The sequence below is a fragment of the Carassius gibelio genome, chromosome B23 (genome assembly GCF_023724105.1).
Source record: "Carassius gibelio isolate Cgi1373 ecotype wild population from Czech Republic chromosome B23, carGib1.2-hapl.c, whole genome shotgun sequence".
Classification (NCBI taxonomy): Eukaryota; Metazoa; Chordata; class Actinopteri; order Cypriniformes; family Cyprinidae; genus Carassius; species Carassius gibelio.
Genome location: NC_068418.1, coordinates 29,561,392 through 29,585,438, shown reverse-complemented (window position 1 = coordinate 29,585,438; position 24,047 = coordinate 29,561,392). Strand labels below are relative to the sequence as shown.

The 24,047-nt window shown below is 37.2% G+C and overlaps 1 protein-coding gene across 1 annotated transcript in view; it reads left to right on the top strand.

Annotated features, from left to right (window-relative positions):
* Positions 1–782: 782 nt before the first annotated feature.
* LOC128011052 (diacylglycerol O-acyltransferase 1-like) overlaps positions 783–24,047 on the top strand; it is a 36,295-nt gene continuing 13,030 nt past the window's right edge. The window contains exon 1 of the mRNA XM_052593088.1: positions 783–931. Within this exon, the coding sequence (XP_052449048.1) occupies positions 783–931 (149 nt within the window). The remainder of the gene's footprint in view (positions 932–24,047) is intronic.

Below are 24,047 nucleotides of genomic sequence, written 5' to 3'. Positions count from 1 at the left end.
GCAACATTTGACTTACAGGAGTCTCAGTGCATCATATCACACAAACACCTTCTTTACATATGATATTGCACTTAGCCAACTTCTTGTGTGATATTTAATAATGATTTCATGTACTGTAAATATGAGACACAATCTCTCTGTTACACCCCTGGACTCATTTAGTGTGTTTTTGCCCCTGTGACCCAGTTTCTGTCTCCCGTGTTTGGTTTGATTAGTTCCCAGGTGTGTCTATTCTATTCCCCATGTGTTCCATGTCCCTGTTAATTTAGTCATTCCATCCACCTGTGTTTCCCCAATTATCCCCTGTACTTAAGCCTTGTCCTTTCAGTTCAGTTTTGTTGGGTCTACTAACCACTTACGTGTGTCTACCTCTGTGCTCCATGTGTTGGATATAATAAAATATCCTCGGCTCCGTGTTCCTTCCGGCAGCGTAAACTGTAACAGAAGACCCGACCTAAAAAAGTTTAAAACTGCGTGTTTTTCCCTCCGTTTTGTTTTCCGTTTTTTTCACAGTTTTTTTTTCCTGTAGTGTGTTGATGGATCCCCTCTATAGCCCCGAATTCCTCCTCCTCCTGCCGGAGCATGAAGGATGTTCTCTTGAGGACCACACCAGATGGTTTCTTCTGCTAGCGAATGCCACCAGCTACCCGGACCACGCGCTCTGCACCTTCTATAACGCCAGCCTGAACTCCAAGTGCAGAGCGTTGTCGTCCGAAGATGGTTCTCGGGAGGAATTCACCGCATTTGTGGAGTGGACTGGTTCACCTCTCACCGTCTGTCCCATGGAGGATCCCGCCAAGTCCACTCTGGACCCAGAGCCCACCGATGACGGAGAGCCAGAGAGCAACCCGTCAGACCAGGTGCGAGAGCTGGCGACACTGCCCACCATGAGGGAGCAAAATGTGGAGCGCCAAATGGGTCAAAATGAGGTGTAGGATAGTACAGTCTGGGAATCTGAACTGGAAGAACTTTCCCCTCTCATCTCTCCAACGTCTCCGCTGGTCCCATCCAGCCCTCCTTCATCCTTGGTTTCCTCGTCCAGTCCTGAGGGGGTTTTCAATTCACCAATGCCAGTTTCCCAGTCAAGCCCAGTACGGGCTCCTGATCCCTGAGTCAAGCCCAGGACAGGCTCCTGATCCCTGAGTCAAGCCCAGGACGGGCTCCTGATCCCGAGTCAATCCCAGGACAATGATTGGAGGCGCATCTTTCCTCCATCAGTCTGCTTTTTCAGTCTATTTAGTATGATAGTGATTTTACCACCACATGATTTTCCTGTTGATTCTGCATCGTGGTCTGCTCTGAACAGCTGGAAGCCCAGCAAAAGTAGCGCTGTCTGGAATTTCTTCAATCAGGTTTCCATGAAATACAGATCAGCAGTATTTGAAAAGTCCTTATTTATTCAGGAGAGCAGAGAGAAGTTTGTCCTCATAAGATAAGTTTTGCTGTAGTTCAGAGATTGGCCAGATGGATGCTACTGTAGGTACCACTGTAGTTGTAGTTGTTTATCGACCCCCAGGACCACTAGGTAACTTTTTGGATGAATTAGATGTGCTGTGTGTGTGTGTGCTCAACCTTTCCTAAAGATGGTACTCCCCTAGTTATGCTGGGAGACTTCAACATCCACCTAGATAAACCTCTATCTGCAGACTTCCACACTCTGCTGGTCTCTTTTAATCTCAACCGAGTGTCAACTACTGACAAACTACTCACAAATCAGGCAACCAAATGGGCCTTATTTACACACAACACTGCTCCACTGATCATGTACTTTGTTACTCCACTGCACACTTCGGATCACTTCCTCCTCACTCTTAACCTCAACATGGCCCCTGACACATCAATTAACCTTCCACATGTCATCTTTTGACGTAACCTACACTCACTCTCACCCTCCCAGCTATCTGCTATGGTTTCATCTTTGCTTCCTTCCCCTAGACTTAGCATCTTTTGACTACATATAACACTCAACAAAGCACTAGCTCTTTGAATAACCCTTTCCTGATCTAATTTCTCTTTTTTTCTCATACTGCTTCCTGTCTTGAACTGTCCCGTCATACTAAAAGCAAATGGACAAAAATATGAAATTGGAAAAATATATTATTCCCCCTCTTCATTACCTGAAATCAATCATAAAAATGTAATCTTGAATTCATTGTTCATTTCAATGGCTAAAGCTACTTATACAGTCAATTGGAGTCACTTGACATGACATTTTTTAAATGAATGTATGTTTTTTTTTGTATGGAGAAGTGTGGTATGCGTCACTCTTGAGCTGAACTCTTTGTCAGCAGCATGGTAAGTCAGGTGTCGGGTTAAGCCCCATGTCTAGCCGGCTTCCCACACGTGCGCAAATTAAAACGCTTGAGCAACATTGTTCCTGCACCAACTATAATGTCCAGCAAAACATCGGAATAGTTGAAAACTGGTGAAATATTGGGTGGTGTGTAGTGCCAAATGTTCATCAATTCTAAGGCGAGCATCCGTGGTGCCATCTTGTTCAGAGCAGTGGTTAAGTGGAAATTTTTTTCAAAAGGTTGTCATTGAAGCACCCAGGGGTACTCTCAAAATACATATCTGTGTATGGGCAAGGCAGAAACTGCTCCTTGTGCCAAAGATCCAATGATGAGGAGATTGAGAGGTGAACGCAGAACTGCATCTCCCAAAGTGATTGCTCCGAAGAACAGAAAGCAAATGCCACGCTGGCCTATTATTACCTAGATGTATGGTGCGTTGCCAGCTTTGCAAATTTTTATCACCAATTAACGGCCTTCTGTCAATGATGTCAAAGGTGTCTGGGCTGCCAAGTGCAACCCCCTAGTGTTAGAACTTCAGCACAACATAATGTAAACAGGATGTAATGAGATGTAAATCCGTGGCAAATCAGAGAAACAAATAGAGACATAATAAGCGTAGCTGCTGTTCCAACCAATGAAAAATTAATTAGTTTAACCCAAGCTAAAGAATAAAAATGCGCATTTGATCAGATACAACTGTAGTCACAAATTATGATATGCATTATTTGAATGCTTGGAGAAAGAGATGTGTTTTTAATCTAGATTTAAACAGAGAGAGTGTGTCTGAACCCCAAACATTATCAGGAAAGCTATTCCAGCGTTTGGGAGCCAAATGCAAAAAAGCTTTATAACCTCCTTTAGTGGACTTTGCTATCCTAGGAACTACCAAAAGTTCAGCGTTTTGTGACCGTATGGAGTGTGATGGATTGTAGCATGGTATAAGGCTAGTTAGGTATGCAAAAGCTTAACAATTTAATGCCTTATAGGTAAGTAATAATAATTTGTAACCGATACGGAACTTAATAGGTAGCTAGTGCAGAGACTGTAGAATTGGGGTAATATGATCATATTTTCTTGACCTGGAAAGGACTCTAGCCGCCGCATTTGCAGGACAACCACCTAGAAGTGCATTACAATAGTCCAGTGTTGAGGTCATGAATGCATGAACTAGCTTTTCTGCATCAGAAACAGGTAACATGTTTCGTAGCTTGACAATATTTCTTAGATGGAAGAATGCTGTTTTTGAAAATATGGTTTTTAAAAGACATGTATATAACACCCAGATTTTTGACTGTAGAGAAAGTAACAGTACATGTGTCTAGTTGCAAACTGTAGTCTACTAGATTCTGTGTACTGTTTTTGGTCCATTAAATAGTATCCAAATTTAATAGGAGAAAATTATTGGTCATCCAATCTTTTACATTTTTAACACACTCTGTTAGCTTAGATAATTTAGAAGTTCCATCTGGTCTCGTTGAGATATATAGTTGAGTATCATCAGCATAACAGTGGAAGCTAATTCCGTATTTTCTAATAATATTTCCAAGAGGCAACATGTATATTGAAAATAGACCTAGGACAGATCCTTGTGGCACTCCATATTTTACTGGTGATAAATGAGATGATTTAAATAAACAAAATGGCAGCAATCATATGGTTAGGATCTAAACCATCTTAGAGTCTGCCTTTGAATACCTGTATAGTTTTGTAATTGATCTATGAGTATGTCATGATCTATGGTGTCGAACGCAGCACTAAGATCAAGTAAAACTAGCAATAAGATGTAGCCTTGATCTGAAGCAAGAAGCAAGTCTTTTTTAAATTTTAACAAGTGCAGTTTCTGTGCTATGGTGGGGCCTGAAACCTGACTGAAATTCTTCATACAGACATTTTTTTTTCACAGGAAGGAGTTTAATTGAGCAGACACAACTTTTTCTAAAATTGTAGACATAAATGGAAGATTTGAAATTGGCTTATAATTTGCCAGTTCACTAGGATCTAGTTGTGGTTTCTTAATAAGAGGCTTAATAACTGCCAGCTTGAATTGGGATGTGACCTTAAGATAATGAAGAGTTAATAATGTTGAGAAGCGGTTCTTCTGTTACAGGTAACAACTCTTTCAGTAATTTAGTGGGTACAGGATCTAATAAGCATGTTGTTGGTTTAGATACAGTGATAAGTTTATTTAGCTTTCCTGTCCTATGGTTGTAAAGCACTTCAGTTTATCTTTGGGTGTGATGGATGAAACTGAAGTATTAGACGCTGCAGAATCTACATTTGTTATTGCATTTCTGATGTTATCTATTTTATCAGTAAAGAAATTAATAAAGTCATTACTATTAAACTTTGATGGAATATTTGTATCAGGTGGTGTCTGGTTATTTGTTTATTTAGCCACTTTGCTAAATTAAAAGTTTGTTTTGGTTATTTTCAATGAGTTTGTGGATATGCTTGGCCCTGGCAGTTTTTAGGGCCTGTCTACAGTTGGACATACTGTTTTTTCATGCAATTCTAAAAACGTCCAAGTTATTTTTTCTCCATTTGCGCTCAAGACTATGAGTTTCTTTCTTGAGAGAGTGAGTATTACTGTTATACCATGGCACAGTACGTTTTTCTCTAACATTTTTCAATTTGATGGGGGCAACAGCTTCTAATGCATTAGAGAAAATAGTATCCATGTTGCCAGTCATTTCATCTAGTTCATGTGTATTTTTGGGTACACATGGCAGTTGAGATAAATCAGGCAGTTTATTTGCAAATCTGTCTATGGTGGCTGGAACAATAGTTCTGCATAGACGGTAAAGCTGATCCATATAGTTAATATCAGTGATACGCAGCATGCATGATACAAGGAAATGATTGGTAACATCATCACTTTGAGGTGTGATATCTATATCAGTAAGATCGATTTCATGGGATATAATTAAATCTAGTGTATGATTAAAACGATGAGTGGGCCTGGTGATTTTTTTCCTTTACTCCAAAAGAATTTATTAGGTCAGTAAACGCAAGTCCTAATGTATCATTTGTATTATCAACGTAAATATTAAAATCTAGCGCTTAAGCGCTTTATCAACTGTAACCAAAAGGTCTAAAAGGAATTCTGTATAGGGCCCAGCTTTGAACCAATTGAGGACAACACTTTTTCTGTCTCTTTTAATTTAATTACTGCTTAAAACTTTGAATCCTGTCCCCTATGACCCCCCCCCCCCCCCCACCACCTCTTATTTTGAAACAGAGTGCCACCCTAGGCTCCATGGAACTGAAATACATTTTGTTTCTTGTGAAAGCTGAGGCATGATTTGTGTGCAAGTTTTCCCTCATAAAACATTCATGTTTTCATGTCAGATCACACACTTAGATGATGTCTTAGATGAGGTTATCTGACCTTTGTATTGAACAATGCAGGGCATGCCAAAAGAAACCAGACAAAATATTCCTACATGTTTCTGAACATCAAAAGAGATCACAACTTTCTTGTTCACCAACTTCTGATTTGATCTTCTTTCCTGTCAGGTCCTGACCTTTTCCACTGGGTTCAGTATCTACCTACTGACACTAAAAGATAACATCAATGTTATGACAAATACAGGTAAATAAGTTATGCTACGTGGAGTGTGGAGAACACTACAGTACAAGTCAGAGCATATGCAGAACTGTACTGAGGTTATATTCATCACTGAGCCACACTAAAAAAGCAGTAAACAATTTTAACTCAGAAATTGCTTGCATATTTCACAAACAATTACAAAGAAATGAAAAATATAAAACATTAAATAAAACGTGATTTTATTTTATTTTTAAGTAGAAAGACTGAAATAGTATTTTCTTGTAAACATACACCAATTATCTTTGTTTTGATTAAATTGTGTTTTACATTATTATTGTGATTCAACCAAGGCACTAACACTAGGTTATTTCAGGAGGACTGAACCTCAATGAGTATGTTAAAGGACACTATGGATAAAAGTGCTGAATAACATATTACAAAATAAGTATGCATGTCAGAGCTACAGTATAGTCCATATAAAGACTACATATAGCAGTCTATAGTTAGCTGTCCAGCTCTGATCCCATTCCTCTCTCCTGTCTAAACTTGAACTGTCCAATCATTAAAGGAAATTGTCAAATATGACATTGGGGTCTTGGGGGGGTCAAAACCGCTTTGACCCCCCCATTTGACCCCCACCCTCTTCCTAAAAAAAAAAAAAAAAAAAAAAAAAAAAAATATATATATATATATATATATATATATATATATATATATGTATATATAAATAAATAAATAAATAATATGTATATATGTATATATATATATATATATATATATATACACGTATGTATATATATATATATATATATATATATGTATGTATATATATGTATATATGTATATATATATATATATATATATATATATATATATATATATATATATATATATATATATATATATATATATATATATATATATATATGTATATATATATATATATATATATATATATATATATATATCTGGGATACATATTAAAAAACATTTATCTTCAAACTACACAGAACAATAATAATTGTTTCGTATTTGTTCGTACACTGAACCGAGAACCGTTTCTATCGGACGCGTCAAGTGGAGCCACTTGACATAACATTTTTAAATGAATGTAGGTTTTGCATGTTAAGGGGATAAAGCGACTCTCACTCTTTATTTATTTATTTTTTGTATGGAGAAGTGTGCTGTGCATCACCCTTGAGCTGAACTCTTCGTCAGCAGCACAGTAAAGTCAGGTGTCAGGTTTAGCCCCAGGTCAGCTGCACCTGGAAGCAATCTGCCTCTCCATGGGGGCTTGCTCTCCTGAGAGAACACAATTCTTATGTATTCAGAGATCGTGTGTGAGAGCGAGTGAGTGAAAGAGAGGGAGAGGGAAAAGGGAAAGCAGGAGAACAACAGCTAATATATGAAAGAGAAAAATAAAGTGTGTTTGTTTTCACCCTCCTCTCCTCCTTTACAGACAGCTCCCAACCCCTGGTAACCAAGGCATGACTCAACTGCCATCTGTTATCCAGATGCAGACCTACAGACCCGTTCCTTCTGGTTCCTTCTTTCACTTACATGCTCTCTCTCCCATATGAGTGTCAGTCTCTGCATGTGTGAGTTAATATCACAGAGTGTTAATGTCTACTTACATGTGTTACTCTTCCCTCTCCGATGAACTGTGACCTTTGACATGATGACCCTTGTTCCACTCTTCCCTGCTGATATAGAAAACAGCAGGGTTGCGACCGGCACATCCCTGACCCCATCTGTTTGTCCAGCCTAATCTGCGAAGGTCAAGGGTTGCTATAGTTCAAGTTCATTAAGTCATTCTTTTATCCACTTCACTCTCCAAAGCAAAAGAAGAACAGCCCACAATGATTTTGCAGAATGCTTACAATGTTTTGACCTTGTAGTCATGGTCATGTTTGAAACAACAAACTTTAAAAATGATTTAACTGGACTGAGAAGGAAACCAGGTCTCTTGTGGAATGGTGCTTGGGTGATGTGGGTTTATCTATAATAGAATCTGACAAAGTCTCAGTTATCTCTGCATGTTGCCTTCCGAAGCTGCTGAGGTTCAGCGGATGTACGGTCACCCATAGCTAACTCATAATTGGCTCATTTTCCAGGAAGTATGGGCAGAATTGCACCAGATCATTTTTGTCACTGTGCGAATGGGTGAGATTAGAATCATTTTATCTGTTCACTTTATAGTACAGTTGTGAAAGACTTGGTGAGAAAAATAAAACAGGTAATTGTGAAGTGAAGTTCAACAAAAATTTTTTTTACACTGTTTTAGAAGTGTAAAAAACTATTACGAGACACAGAAAAGAAAATATGAAAGCTGTTAAAGTTGTGAAAAGTCACAATTGTGAGATATAATGTTGCAATTATGAAACAGCTGCAATTATGAGGAAGTTTTAATTGTAACCACATTTTCTGAAAAAATATCATGCTTATCAGAAATACTATTTTACAAATATATTATTGTGGGATTTAAAGTAACAGTTGTGAAATATTAAGTAAAATTAGGTGAAACAAAGATGCTTTTTAAGTGACATATATTTTTATATATATATTTTTTTACTCTGAGATGAAAACTGCCACACTGCAACTGATTCCTCCCCATAATCTACAAAATAAATTTGACTGATAATTATCCAACACAAATTAGATTTAAAGGAAAATAATACTACATTATATGCATGCAAGTTCAGCAATAAATATATATTTCTTCAGAAAGAGTTTTGTGCTTATCAGAAGCACATGGCCTTCATCCAAACCCAGTTCTATAACATTCTTCCAAGTGCAATGACAGTGTGCACTGCAGATGAGCTGTGTAACAATGGGAAACTAACTGGCTGTCCTTTCTCTGATGCAGTTTTTTTCATGTTTTTAACTCCATATCCATAGCATCACTGAAATGGAAGCTTGTAGTCATTAGAAATCCCCTTCCCAGCAGTGACCCAACAGATACTGTAAGGTTTCCCCTTCAGTGGGGGTCAGATTGACCAAATCGCATCCTGATGCTGCTCAGGATGTTTCTCAGATGTTAGACCAAACATCTGAATGACGTAAAGAAGTGGAGATTGGTTAATGAGGCTATGACTCATGTTTCTGGTAACTCGTAACATGTTATGAAGACAGACATGTTCAAAAGCAGAGACCAGTCAGGTGTAGCAGGGTTAATAGAGTACTTTAATAGTATAGAGAGGAGATATTTTTAATGAGGTCACCAATATATGAAGATATCCCTGTCACACAAAGCTTAGCAGTGTTGTGAGAGAAACCTTTCAACATTTCAAGATGCAAATAAAGGAGAGGTTCTTTCAACAAACATACAGTAACTCTACAAATACAACACACATGGAGATATGAGAAGCAAAGCCAAGGACATATCTTTGATTCTACTCATCTTTCTAAGAGTTCACGTTAAGGTTAGCGCTCTCTATAATACAATCTCTCACTCTCTATGCCAGTATGTAGAAGCATTTGAAAGATGTGGAATCAAATCCTCATGAATTTCACTGGATGTCAGTCACGGTTCAAGTTCATTCTCACAACTCTGATGCAGCTGTGATTAAAAAAACAACTTTTATGACAATCCATAATGGTGTTACAAAGTAAGAAATCTCAAGATCTGTTGACATTGTGAAAGTGTATGACCACCTCCTGTGACACATAACCAACACAATGACTGGGCACTGACTAATAAACCCTAGAAGCCACTACACAGAATGGAGTTACTCTAACAAAGAAGTTGAATCATTCCAAACCAAACCAATTAAATGATCACAGTCTATGGATACAAAAACACTATGTTTTCTCGCCGTTTTGAATTGCTAACATACTCTGGTCTGCATCTCTTGACACGTGGAGCTATACAAACAGTGAAACATCCTACTGCTGTTATTGAACAACAAGAATTGGAGTACAACTCATCCAATCAAATTAGATGAACACAACCTGTTACAAAAATGTGATTAATTTTTTTTTAAAGTGCCACATATTGTAGCTAACCAGCAATTCAGGAGTTCTGTTCTGTTCTGATGGTAAGGAATGCTCAAGGAATTATTTCTATTTTTATTTTATTTGTTGTTTTTAATATATATATATATATATATATATATATATATATATATATACCGTATACATATATACTAGGGGTGTAACGATACGCGTATTCGTATTGAACCGTTCGACGCTTTCGGTTCGGTACGCGGTACGCATTATGTATACCGAACGGTTCGTTGGAGTATTTAATTATATTTGAAAAAAAAAAAAAAAGAGAGAGAGAGAAATATAATGATATGCGTTCAACAAGGTAGCCCAATAACCCAAACAACGTAACAGGCAACGCCCCTGACACTCCCGAAGAAGAAAAAAACACCATCTTATATGTTTATGTTAGGCTACTCAGCAGGCGCTCGCTCACTCAGTACGCGCTGAAGGCTCGTTGCAAAATAGCCAATGCGTTTAACAGACTAGAAATGAGAAGATCCTCCAATAACCAACAGGTCTGGTTTTTGGGTGCACTTTGGATTCCCTTTAAGCTATAATGGTGATGGCAAGAGAGTGGTGGATAAAAAAACAACGGTATGTCGCATCTGCAACATGACAGGGTACACCAGCGGGATTACAAAAAAAAAAAAAAAACACCAGCGGGAATATCTGGGATGTATGCGTCAGTACTATCTGGGAAAAGACGAAAAAAAGGAGAAACATGCACGCAGCAAACTATCCCTGCAGCATTTAGACACTATAGCTTACAGGGAATCCAACCCAAACACCAGACCTGTTGGTTATTTTAGGATCTTATATTTCTGGTCTGTTAAATGCATTCGACATTTTGCAACGAGCCTTCAGCGCGTGCTGAAGCCTTAGGGGCCGTTCACATATCGTGCCTAAAAACGCATAGAAAACGCTAAGCGCGTCTTTCTCCTCCTTTCCAAAGCGCTCGGGCAGAAGCGCTCATGAGGCGTCTGTCTTTGCTAAGCAACAATGACGTGCTCTCTCCATGAGACGCGGAAATTTCAGCGAAGGATAAATGGATTTGCAGCTCTAAAAATCGCTTGCAGTAGCTCTGCTACTAAATTTATTTCAAAATTGCAATCCATATACAACTATGATCAGCTGATCCTTCATCTTGGCTGAGCTCTCAACGTTGTTACGGGAAAGGATGAAGCTGATTGGTTGGTTCTTGTCACATGACCCGCGGTGCGCTTGCGGCATTCTGAAAAGTTGAGATGTTTTTACATTTTGCTGTATCTAAAACGTATCGAACCGAACCGAACCGAACCGTGACATCAGTGTATCGTATCGAACCGAACCGTGAATTTTGTGAACCGTTACACCCCTAATATATACATACAAAAAAATGGATCAATCATCCTTATTTTACTTTCACTTGTACATTTAACCAATGGACATGAGAAACTGTGATGTTTTAAAGTTGTTTTCTCTAATGAACTTTAGCTATAAATTGGACATCAACTCAAAAGTGCACTTAAAAATAATATTTTTAGTAATGCAGTTACTAAAATGTATATGTATGATGTGTTTGTGTAACACTTATTACAATATTTTTTTATCACTAAAATAAACAAATAAAAAAAGAATTTACAAGAAAATTTGCAGCAGGCCTGAAATGATAAAGGTATAAGGTAACTGCATGAATTTTTAAACATTAATAAAATAAATGTGCAAAAATGTAAAGGTTATAAGTGAACCTCAAGCAGTATACTCAAATATTAATTAAAAAATCTGTCATGACCCCTTTAACTTGAAAAGAGTGGCATACAATTTCAAATAATACTGACTGATTTGTAGTTGTCAACACTGTTATTTCTTACTTTCACAATGAATAACACAAATAACTTCTGCAAATTCTACAAAACTAGAGATACACCAATCAACTTCCTCATATTCGGCCCAGACTAGTTTTGTCGAATTTGTTAGTCATTGTGAACACTTTTTTCACGACTACAAATTATGCGCCAGTATGCGCCCTCGATCCACACCTCTGCCGAGCCCCCACTTTGGCAAGCTACGCAGCAGACTTCTACTCGACAGTAAAAGTGGCATTACTTCACTCAGAGGAAGACTGTGAGGGTTTGGGGTGCCATTTGGGAAGTCGGCTTGGTGTATCCCTGCCTATACTCCGAACAGTCTGCACAGTGCTGATGCATCTGATGCAAGCCTAATGACTAAATGACTCACTCATTAAAACAGTCATTTGCCGCACCTACTGATGCTTTGGTCATATTTTAAAGTATTATTGCATAATATAAATATATGAAGTATTATATATTTTCACCAACATTTATTTGTATGATTAAAAAATATGTAAAACTATGTTTTAATCTATTATTTATGCATTTGAAATTTTGTGTTGTAAATGCATTTATGGCACCTCAGCTTCATTAAACAGTCTATTTAAATACATCTAATGCCACTTCAGATGCAGCTTCTGTGTTTCCTGCAGCGAAAAGATGGCGTTTGATGCTGATTTTAATGGCAACAACTATACAGTTTCTTATTATTCAAAATGAATTAATTGAAACAAATGAAGAATTTTATGTGAAATATGACATATTTATTAAGGTTAGGGGGAAAAAAATGACCATTTAAAAAAGCATAGTGAGAAATGACAGTTAATCGTTATTTCTACTTCTTTCCAGTCACAGAGCACTTTATTTTGAGAATTTTTTAAGTGAGAGAACATCTGTAACTTAGTCCAGATTGGGGGAATTGTAATGTTGTAATGTTTATTAATTTCTCATATTATTTAAATATTATTATTTATTTATTTATTTATGCATTGAAATGTGCATAGATTTTTGTTTGTACAGTATTGTTCAAAATAATAGCAGTACAATGTGACTAACCAGAATAATCAAGGTTTTTAGTATATTTTTTATTGCTACGTGGCAAACAAGTTACCAGTAGGTTCAGTAGATTGTCAGAAAACAAACAAGACCCAGCATTCATTATATGCACGCTCTTAAGGCTGTGCAATTGGGCAATTAGTTGAAAGGGGTGTGTTCAAAAAAATAGCAGTGTCTACCTTTGACTGTACAAACTCAAAACTATTTTGTACAAACATTTTTTTTTTTTTCTGGGATTTAGCAATCCTGTGAATCACTAAACTAATATTTAGTTGTATGACCACAGTTTTTTAAAACTGCTTGACATCTGTGTGGCATGGAGTCAACCAACTTGTGGCACCTCTCAGCTGTTATTCCACTCCATGATTCTTTAACAACATTCCACAATTCATTCACATTTCTTGGTTTTGCTTCAGAAACAGCATTTTTGATATCACCCCACAAGTTCTCATTTGGATTAAGGTCTGGAGATTGGGCTGGCCACTCCATAACATTAATTTTGTTGGTTTGGAACCAAGACTTTGCCCGTTTACTAGTGTGTTTTGGGTCATTGTCTTGTTGAAACAACCATTTCAAGGGCATGTCCTCTTCAGCATAGGGCAACATGACCTCTTCAAGTATTTTAACATATGCAAACTGATCCATGATCCCTGGTATGCGATAAATAGGCCCAACACCATAGTAGGAGAAACATGCCCATATCATGATGCTTGCACCTCCATGCTTCACTGTCTTCACTGTGTACTGTGGCTTGAATTCAGAGTTTGGGGGTCGTCTCACAAACTGCCTGTGGCCCTTGGACCCAAAAAGAACAATTTTACTCTCATCAGTCCACAAAATGTTCCTCCATTTCTCTTTAGGCCAGTTGATGTGTTCTTTGGCAAATTGTAACCTCTTCTGCACATGCCTTTTTTTTAACAGAGGGACTTTGCGGGGGATTCTTGAAAATAGATTAGCTTCACACAGACGTCTTCTAACTGTCACAGTACTTACAGGTAACTCCAGACTGTCTTTGATCATCCTGGAGGTGATCATTGGCTGAGCCTTTGCCATTCTGGTTATTCTTCTATCCATTTTGATGGTTGTCTTCCGTTTTCTTCCACGTCTCTCTGGTTTTGCTCTCCATTTTAAGGCATTGGAGATCATTTTAGCTGAACAGCCTATCATTTTTTGCACCTCTTTATAGGTTTTCCCCTCTCTAATCAACTTTTTAATCAAAGTACGCTGTTCTTCTGAACAATGTCTTGAACGACCCATTTTCCTCAGCTTTCAAATGCATGTTCAACAAGTGTTGGCTTCATCCTTAAATAGGGGCCACCTGATTCACACCTGTTTCTTCACAAAATTGATGACCTCAGTGATTGAATGCTACACTGCTATTTTTTTGAACACACCCCTTTCAACTAATTCAACTAATTGCCCAATTGCACAGCCTTAAGAGCGTGCATATCATGAATGCTGGGTCTCATTTGTTTTCTGAGAATCTACTGAACCTACTGGTAACTTGTTTGCCACGTAGCAATAAAAAATATACTAAAAACCTTGATTATTCTGGTTAGTCACATTGTACTGCTATTATTTTGAACAATACTGTATGTGCTGTCAATTATAGTTCTTAAAGAGAAAATTGGAATCTGCAAAAATCAGTATCGGCAGGTCACACTTACAAAAACCGTAACCACCCAAGAAAATTGCAATCGGTGCATCTGTAGACTGCTAAACAACTTCATCTTGGAGACAAAACAGCAGATTGTTGAATATATCACAGAAAAATACAAATGTACATTTACAAGGCAGTAAAAATGAAGGTAGATGATCAATAAATAAATCACTGGGCAATCCTTATTGTTGAGCCCTGTATTAACTGTACTGATAATATTACAAAGAGTGAATTCCATTAGTTGGGGAAATACTGACATCACCAAATAGAATGGGGTGTCTAGTATGCTGTCATATAATGATATACTTATAAAATATTTCATACAATTGTAAATAGTTAAGCACACAATTAATTATTAGGTTACTTCTGATGGGGGAACCGTTTTTTTTTTTTTTTTTTTTTTTTTACAGATGACTGATCTGCAAATGGTTTTCAGGTCATACACATTTCAGGTCATACACACTTCACTCACTTCACTTACTCACTCACTTATTTCATTTGAGATTCATCCAATAGTTTTTACCCTGTATCTTTCATTTGTGTTTCAGTTAATGTCCCAGTTGTTAAATACATCATATAGCATGGAAACTGAATAAACACAAACACACACAGGGACTTGGTTTGTCTTTCATCTTCATTTGTGATGTATAAAGCCTGTTCCATGCCTGGATAAGGATGGGAACACCAGGTATATCCCAATAAGCTCTCTGTAAATTCAGGATTGGCGCACTAGCATGCTTTTGATGCACAGGGCCAGCTCTCAGGTCTGGGGAATCCATAACTATCATGATGATGACAAATGCCAGCTAGGTCATCCAAAGGCGAATCCTCACCCTACATTCTGAGCTGTAACTCTAGCTCAGGAAGACTTATTTATTTATTTAAAAAGAAAAAGAAAACACTCTAAATCTGTTTCCTCTTTATGTATGTGTTACTATTTAGCACAGTGCTCTGTAATGAACGTTACATTCCCCTGCTGTTATGTGACCCTCTTTTCTCGCTTATTTGTCCATTTGGAGAAACAATGCAAAACACAAGAAATACACTGCAAATGTTATATTGTTGAAGTTTATGTCAGTCTTTCTAGTTTATTAATAAAGATCACAGATAGCCCAGCTGTTTGCCTGAAATCTACATTATGTGTACACATGTAATTCATTATAAAGTTCAAAAGACATGATCTTGGATTGATCATCAGAAACATACTGAGGTGAGGTTTTGATAATGAGTAATGTGTAGTAGTACCTTACAGGATGGATATGAATGAAGTCTTTTTAGTGGAAAGGGGTGAAATATGGGGTGAGTGAAATGGATACGGAATGATTCAAACTACTAAACAAACTTCCTTAAAGGGAAAGTTTTTTCATTCATAAATCTATCCATGATATCCAGATGCATAGATAGATAGATGAAAGTTTCCGTTTTACAATATTTTCTCTGCAAACACATCAACACCCATCTGTGGAGATGATACCCATCCATTTCCAACCTTGTTTCAAACACCAGAGGTGCACTAGTGGCTAATGATTGTGGATGGAAGCATTGGAGGGGGCACAGCAATGCAGCCCAAATCTCTACATCTGCTGTGTCTTAAAAGCTTGGGAACACTGCATATTGGAGATGCTGTATAACTTCTAAAGGCTGCCCAAACTGTTTTCCAAATGACCAGTGGACACATATAAAATCTGTATACAAGGTGCTAGCAATGCTGACCAATAACCTCAGTTGAATGTGGATGTATATTTATATTCTGATTCCCCACAGATTCAACAACCACACCATATGTTGAGTTAAAAACAAATCGCACAAACACTCCAAGTCAAGAGATCATTATTACACCCAAGGCATTTAAATACTGTCACAGAGGGAGCAAGTGGAAAATTGACACCTTTATAATGTGGATGTGTAAAATGCTTCAGACTCTTCAACATTCAAATCTCATAGGCCAATAAAGTGATACTGATAAATAAATAAAATCTGTATCCAAACAGTACAGCATGATAATGGATTGATGTAGAGCTTGAATGATATGATGTAGAGCTTGAATGCACTTTAGGTTGCTTTAGATAAAAGTATTTAGCCTAATGTCTACTGTAAAAAAATTGACACTTGATGCGCCATATTTGTGAATCCCTGAGTGTTCCCATAGTATTGACAGACATAGGGGTCAGGGCTTTCAATATCGTGTAGACTGGGAGGGCTATGGTCCGGAGGACAGGAGTTGGTTTCAAGGCCCGGGACATTTTAGACCGGACACTGGTCGAGGACTTCTGTCGGCGATGAGGTGAGCCCCTTCCTGCGGCACCTGGTGGTGTCCGTTCAGGGGGTACTGTCATGTTCTTGGGTTCTTTACCCTGTCCTTCAATTGGTGTGTTCTGTATATGTCTGCATGTTGTGAGTACATGGTGTTTTGTTTTGATCGTTCCCCATGCACTTCTCTGTGGCGTCCCTCCCTCACTGCTCTTAATTTTTTAGATTCTGCTCACCTGAATTCAATGTTTGTTCATCTCTCGCTCTATGTATTCCCCTCTTTGGTGTCGAACGGTGCCAGATCATTGTTCGCCAGTTAGCCATCGCTCAGCTGCTCAGTCTAGTCCAGTGTAGTTGTGAAATTGTTAGCTCGCTGTCAAGTTTTTTTTGCTTCCTCCCGAGTTTTGTTTTTCTATTTCTCTCCTCTCTCGGTTCCTACACCAAGCACCTAGGCATCCCCACAGAAGTTTTCTCAGCCCACTCGGATGCCGGCCCCTTTGCTTCTTCCACTCATCTCCGTTTGCTGATTCCCAATTTAATTCTCCAAGGAGACATGAATATTCTAGCTTTAATTTTCCTATTGATTCAACCATTTTGGCTTCACTTCATCTATTTACCCTATGTAAAAGCCAAAGTCATAAACACAAGTGTCAGGGTACACAGGGCTCATAAAGTTAGACAATTTTTAGAAGTAGAAACTTTCTAGCCCTCAACCTTACGTATTTCAATATCCTTGACTTCTGTCAAATGTATGTTTGGCACAACAGAAAAAAAGAAATATGTTTTCTTTGATCAAGACTTTGATCAATCAACTTTTTGATTTCAAAAGCAACGTGTCTACTCTATAGCACTCAACTAGAGGTAAAAAGGGCAAGTGTATGGCTGGCAAACAATTCCAAGACCACGTTTACAAGAAAGCAGCAGGAGGGGTTTGTCTCCACATGATCTCATTAAATTTCATCGCTGTATGCAAGCTTGTATATATTTGGACAGACACAGAAACATGCGATATCAATATGTTGACAACATCTAATATGAAAGGCTTTTTACAAATACTCTTAATTTCTGGTTGGAAATTATGAAACATTTGCATGCCAGTAAGCACCATGAACCCATAAATTCAGTGTTCACAGGATTCATAAAAATGTGAATATATTGATATTGTGTGTTTCAATGTCAAAAATGTATGTATGGTAAAACCACACTTTATGGAAAAATTTATGAATGTGGTCACACTTTAGTTTAGAGACCAGTTCTCACTATTAACTAGCTTTTGACTAAAAACTCAATCTCCTAATTTGCTGCTTATTAATTAGTATAATGTAGTTGTTAAGTTTATTTTTAGGGTTGGATCTAAAATATGGTTATGCAGAATAGGGTATTAACATGTTCTTTATAAGTACTAATAAACAGCTAATATGCTAGTAACATGCAAGATAATAAACAACTAGTTAATAGTGAGAATTAGTACTTAAAATAAAGTGTTACCATGGATGCTGAGTTTTTTTTTCAGTCTATTGTAGTTTTTCTATAGAAGCGTCCACATGCACAAGTCGAAATAAAATTGAAAATTTACCATATGTATTTTCTAAATGCATGATATTGACCTTATTGTGCACAATTCATCTGTGCAAGCATTAATTTTAAAAAAAAATATATAAAATCATTGACATTTATATAATCAATGTCAATTTGAGGACTGTTGAATGCTACCCACTGACACCATGACCCGTGGGTAACATTCCCACTGTTTTCTGTGAAAAAAAATTACTGAGCATGCCATCTCGACAACTCATACACTCCTTCCTTCACTCACTCACTCACTCACTTAGGTGCTCTCTCAGCCCTTTGCTTCTCTGTGTTTTTGTTATTTCATCCCATTCTCAAAACGGTGGCAAAGTAAACGTGCTAGTGTCTCTGGGGGCTCCTTCGGAGAAAGCCACCCGTACTGCCCCACTCCTTTCGCTCAACGGCTGTTGATTGAGCAAGACAGAGGGACCGGGACCTCCATACGAGGGGCTCCTGAGCTCAGATGATAGAAGGGGTTTGGGCAAGGGTGTTCGGTCGAGTGTTTTCAGACTAACCTTTCCATAATTTGAGCAACTGTGTTCTGCAGTGTGAAGAATGTTAAGCACAGTATTCAGTGGGTCGAGCTAATTCCAGTTTAGAGGAGTACTACACTCAAATAAAAATTCTGGTATTGTTTACTCACCTTCATGTTATTCCAAAACTACAGGACTTTGTTTCTTCTGAGGAACACAAAAGATGATATTCTGAAGAAAGTTTAATTTGGTTTTGTCTAAACAATGAAAGTCAATGGGGTCCAAAACAATACACACAAAAACATTCATTTTGTGTTCCGAATTAGAAAATCATATAGGTTTGGTTTGACGGTGTGTAAATGTAAATTTTCGGGCAAACTATCCCTTCAGTCACACACCAAAAAAAACAATGCTTTTTGTTTCAACTTAAATCAATGAAAAGGACAAAAAAGGCTCTGAATTTTTTTATATGCATTTTTTCTTCTCCCTGTCTTCTTCATAAAATAGTTTTGTCTGAGTTTTATTTTTTTTTGTTTTTAAATCTGAGGCAGGAAAATGTGCCATTTATGTGTTTTCCATGCCTCATTTATTTGCATTTCTCGAAACCTTAAACATTTTAACAAATGCTGCCATAAATGTAGTATAGCCGGGCTTCTCCTCTCTGATCCTCAACAGTTGGAGCCGTGCCCTGCTATTGTACTGCAACTCAACTTGAGCATAACAGTTCAACCATAATAACAGACTGGCCTGGGTTTCAACCCTTAGCTTCGAAGAGCGAAGTCTGCATATCTGCTCTACAGCTCCTGTGGGATTATTTGCACAGTCCCAAAGCTCTGATTGGAAAATCAATAGACAGATCTGGGATGGCCAGGCTCCTCGGCAGCTCTAGCTTTTTTTCTCCATTTCTTCTGTGATCTGTGGCTCTTTGAAGATCACACATGTGCCTATCACTATCTATATATACTGTAAGTGAAAGTTCAGCTAAATGTTTGATTGCTTCTCTCAAATGATTATTATTTCTTTTTACATAAAAAACAATGGAATAAAAGTAAACATTTTAAACCATAATTTAGGCTATTCACATACATTAAAGTTCAAAATTATTATTATTATTTTTTTAAAGAAATGAATACTTTCATTAATACGTTCATGATGCAATAAATTGATCAAAAGTACATTTGTCATAAAAAAATGTATTTCAAATAAATACTGTTCTTTTGAAACTTTCTATTTATCAAAAAAAAAAAAGAAAAAAAAAGAAATGGTATCAGCTGCAAACTAAAATATTAAGCAGCACAACAGCTTTCAGAACTGATAATAATAAATATTATTGTAAGAAAAAAATATGATTTTTCAAGGATAATATGCTGAAAATTCAGCTTTGTCATTACAGGAATAAATTAAATTTTACAATTAACTCAAATAGAAAATAATTGTTTTAATAATTGTAGTAATATAATAATACAAATACAAGGTTGTCGCGTGGGGAAGTTGTGGCCTAATGGTTAGCTTTTCAACTCAAATCCAAAGATTGTGAGTTTGAGTCTCAGGGATTGTGGGTGGGGGGAGTGAATGTACAGTGCTCTCTCCAACTATACCACGACTGAGGTGCACCCGAGCAAGGCCCCAAACCCCCAACTGCTCCCCACGTGCCGCAGCATAAATGGCTGCCCACTGCTCCGGGTGTGTGTGTGTGCGCACTTTGGATTTGGATTTTGGGTTAAATGCAGAGCATGAATTCCGAGTATGTGTCACCATACTTGGCTGTATGCCACTTTCACTTTTTCGCTTTTTTTTTTTAATTTTTTTTATTTTTTTAATAATAAAAGACTTCTTTCAAAAACATTAATCTTACCTACTCCAAACTTTAGAAGTGTACTGTATGACTCAGTACATCAACACAGATACAAATTATTATAATGTATTTGCAAATGTAAATACATGTTTTTTGTTTTCTGTTTTTTTTAGGCCAGACTGAAAATGCAAGTCTCATTTGGGTACACACCAAAGTGGTAAATAAATGATGAAAATAAATAATTTTAAACATTTAATGATGAACAACTAAACCAGGGATCCTCAAATCTGAGCCAGGTTTCCCGATGACGATTGATCTTAGCGCTTAAGAACGTTTTCACGTTCATTGTTGTTTCACGTGTGCTTCCCAAAAATGCATGTAAAGCAATCGCAAGTAGCTGTGCTTTAAATGCTACCGGTACTTAGGAGTTGCTATCCATTTGTCAAGTGCTTGAAATGTCACCTTATAGAAGGGCTCTTAATTGTAGTTCACAATGGTTTATTGACGTTAACCTAATGTAGCGTTCCAGACAGACAACTTGGATATAATAACTGTAATACAATACAATATTATATTATTTTATAGTGCATAATATTATACTTTACATAATAATATATAATATACTTTATACAGAGAGAGAGAGAGAGAGAGAGACATTTTTTTCCGGGTCAAATACATGGTTTTTCATGCAGCAAGTCATTTAATTTAGATGTGTATTTCTACTTTTACTGCCCTTTTTAATCATTTCATTTAACAATAAAAAAAAAAAAAAAGAAAGAAAACGAGTCACAAAGTGTACAATAAAGCACATTCAAATCCTTATCAAATCCTTAATCAAGTTAAAGGTGTATTCCGCCAATTGTCCTGCAGGTGACCACATAAATCTGTCTTCTTATGATGCACCCGTCTATCTACGATGATTTTCAAGTGCTACTTAAGTTACTCTGCTTTTGGGAAACAGGCCGTAATATTAAGATCAGTTTTATGATCATTTTTATGAACTTCTTAGGCTTATGAAGCTTTTGGGAAACTCAGCCCTGGCCCACGAGATCCACTTTCCTGCAGAAATTAGCGCTAACCCTAATAAAACACACCTGAGCATGGTGATCAGTGTCTTCAAGATCATTATAAAATCACAGGTAGGTGAGTTTGATTAGGAATGGAGTTAAACTCTGCAGGGCAAGATTTAAGGAACCCTGAACTAAACACTACATACTGCATTTACAAACCTGTTTAATTTCCTGCACATTAGGATCCAGTCCATTCAGGCAACAAACATCTCACAAGCAGTGGCGGCTCCAGACAATTTTGATTGGGGGGGCAATGGGGGGTCCTGGTCTTTTCAAGGGGGGTCTCATGAAAACCAACAAAAAATACAGTGGACATGGCTAATAACTGCATATTTCTGCTACTAAACAACAAAAACACCTTTGCAATGTAAACAAATGACAGGCTACATTTGTTATTCATATCCTTCACACTGCACTTTCATGTCAGGTATATTATGCATTTTTATTGACATTGATATTTTTACATTTATTTCCAGATAGATATTATTGAGTTTACAGGCTAAAGTGGTCTTGCTGTTGTAAACACTGTTGCTTTTGTAGAAAAAATATTTGCATCACATTTAAAATATAATTATATTTTAATTCATTTCTGAATTGTTTTTATTTTTATAATGATAATTCAGAGAATGAGAAAATCTGAATAAGCCTTACCAGTGTTGTGATAATTATTTTTACGTGTTAAAAATAAATAAGTACTTTAATATAATAAAAGTTTATTCAAATAACATAAAAAAGACCAGACCCCTCCCTCAAACAGCACGCCAGTGTTACTTCTACACTACAGGCTACACACAGCAATTTAAACAACGTATCTGCATGTTCTCACATCACATCGTTCTTGTAAAATAATAATAAGTAAATAAACATCAAAATCACTTCGCTGAGAATGAAACACCACTTACCAGCTGCCACGATGTTGAAATATCCTCTAGCAATTAAAAAATGCGCGTGCAGCATGAGGAATCTTCCCGGTTGGATGAGGTCGTAGTCAGGTGAACTGTCATCATGTTGGTCATTTTATTTACGGCTAAATTATTATTAATAAATTGTACTAATATTATGATTGGGCGTGGGCAGGCATTCACAAAAGTTTATGTTATTACAAAAAAAAAAATTGAGGAAATTTTGCTTTGACAAAAGGGCACTTAAGGGGCAAAGGAGCAGGTGCTCAAGTGAACCGGTTCTTTCGGACAATTCGATCAAATAAACCAGCTGAAAAAAAAAATGGTTCACCGGTTCTTTTGCGCTCGATGTAATGCCGTCATTGACGATGATTGCCCTTCATTCAAGCCTTTGGTTTACCCGCGCATATAACATTAGCACAGAATCAGTTCAGAATCAATCACCAAAAGAATCAGTTAGGTTCAGATGCGCTCTGTGTCAGTCTTCTTCGCGCTGAATCACGCATGCGCAGTTATCATCAGCTCATCGGTTCTCGAATCGGACGCGTCCGACAGAAACGGTTCTCGGTTCAGTGTATGAATAAATGTCGAAATAATTATTATTTATTATTGTTCTGCGTAGTTTGAAGAGAAACATTTTTGGATCTTTATCCCGAATATATATATATATTTTAATCAGGAAGAGGCTGGGGGGTCAAATGGGGGGTCAAGGCATTTTTTGGCAGGGTCTTGAGACCCCCCAAGACCCCCCCTGGCGCCGCCGGTGCTCACAAGATCCTCACTCTCCTCATCTTTAAGCTGCAAGCTTTTTTTAAATTTTTTATTTATCATTTGTCTTTTACACTTCCTGTCTCAGAGACATGTCCGAATCTATCATTCTGAAGGGATCAGCCAATGATCTGATGGACGACTGGTTGACCTCGCAGTGGGGAAGAGCAGGGCCGTGCACAGACCTTTTGAGGGGCATGTGCTGAAACTGAAAAAGGGCACCCCCCCCTTTTATATCAAGATTATTTAGTAAGCCTGCATAAAAGGAAGAAATGGCCACATCTTCATGACAAATTCAATAACACAAAATAATAGTCTCAAAAGCTTTAGATTTATTCACGATTAATAACAACCATAATAATAATATTAGATAATTAGATAATATAGATAAACAGGGTTTTAAGGGCTTCTTTAAATCTAATACAACAGCAACCTTCTGTGACCCATGTATCTGGCAAAAATTTGATACTGTGGTGGACCAGGGATGTTGGTCTCTTAAAGGTCTCTTATTCACTACACGTTCCCTAAAATAAGCCAGCAATGAAAAAATAAAAAAAAATAGTGTGAAAAGTACAGTTGCAGTGAAAAGCATTTCTGAAGGACCACGTGACACTGAAGAGTACTGAACTGGAGTAATGATGCTGAAAATTCAGCTTTGATCACAAAAATAAAATCACATTTTAAAATATATTCAAATAGAAAACAGTTATTTAAAATTGTAAAAATATTACACAATATTACTGATTTTGCTGTATTTTGGATCAAATAAATGAAGCCTTGGAATGAACCATGAATTACATTCTGCATGATAAAATATAAAGATTTCAGTGATCTTCTGTAATTT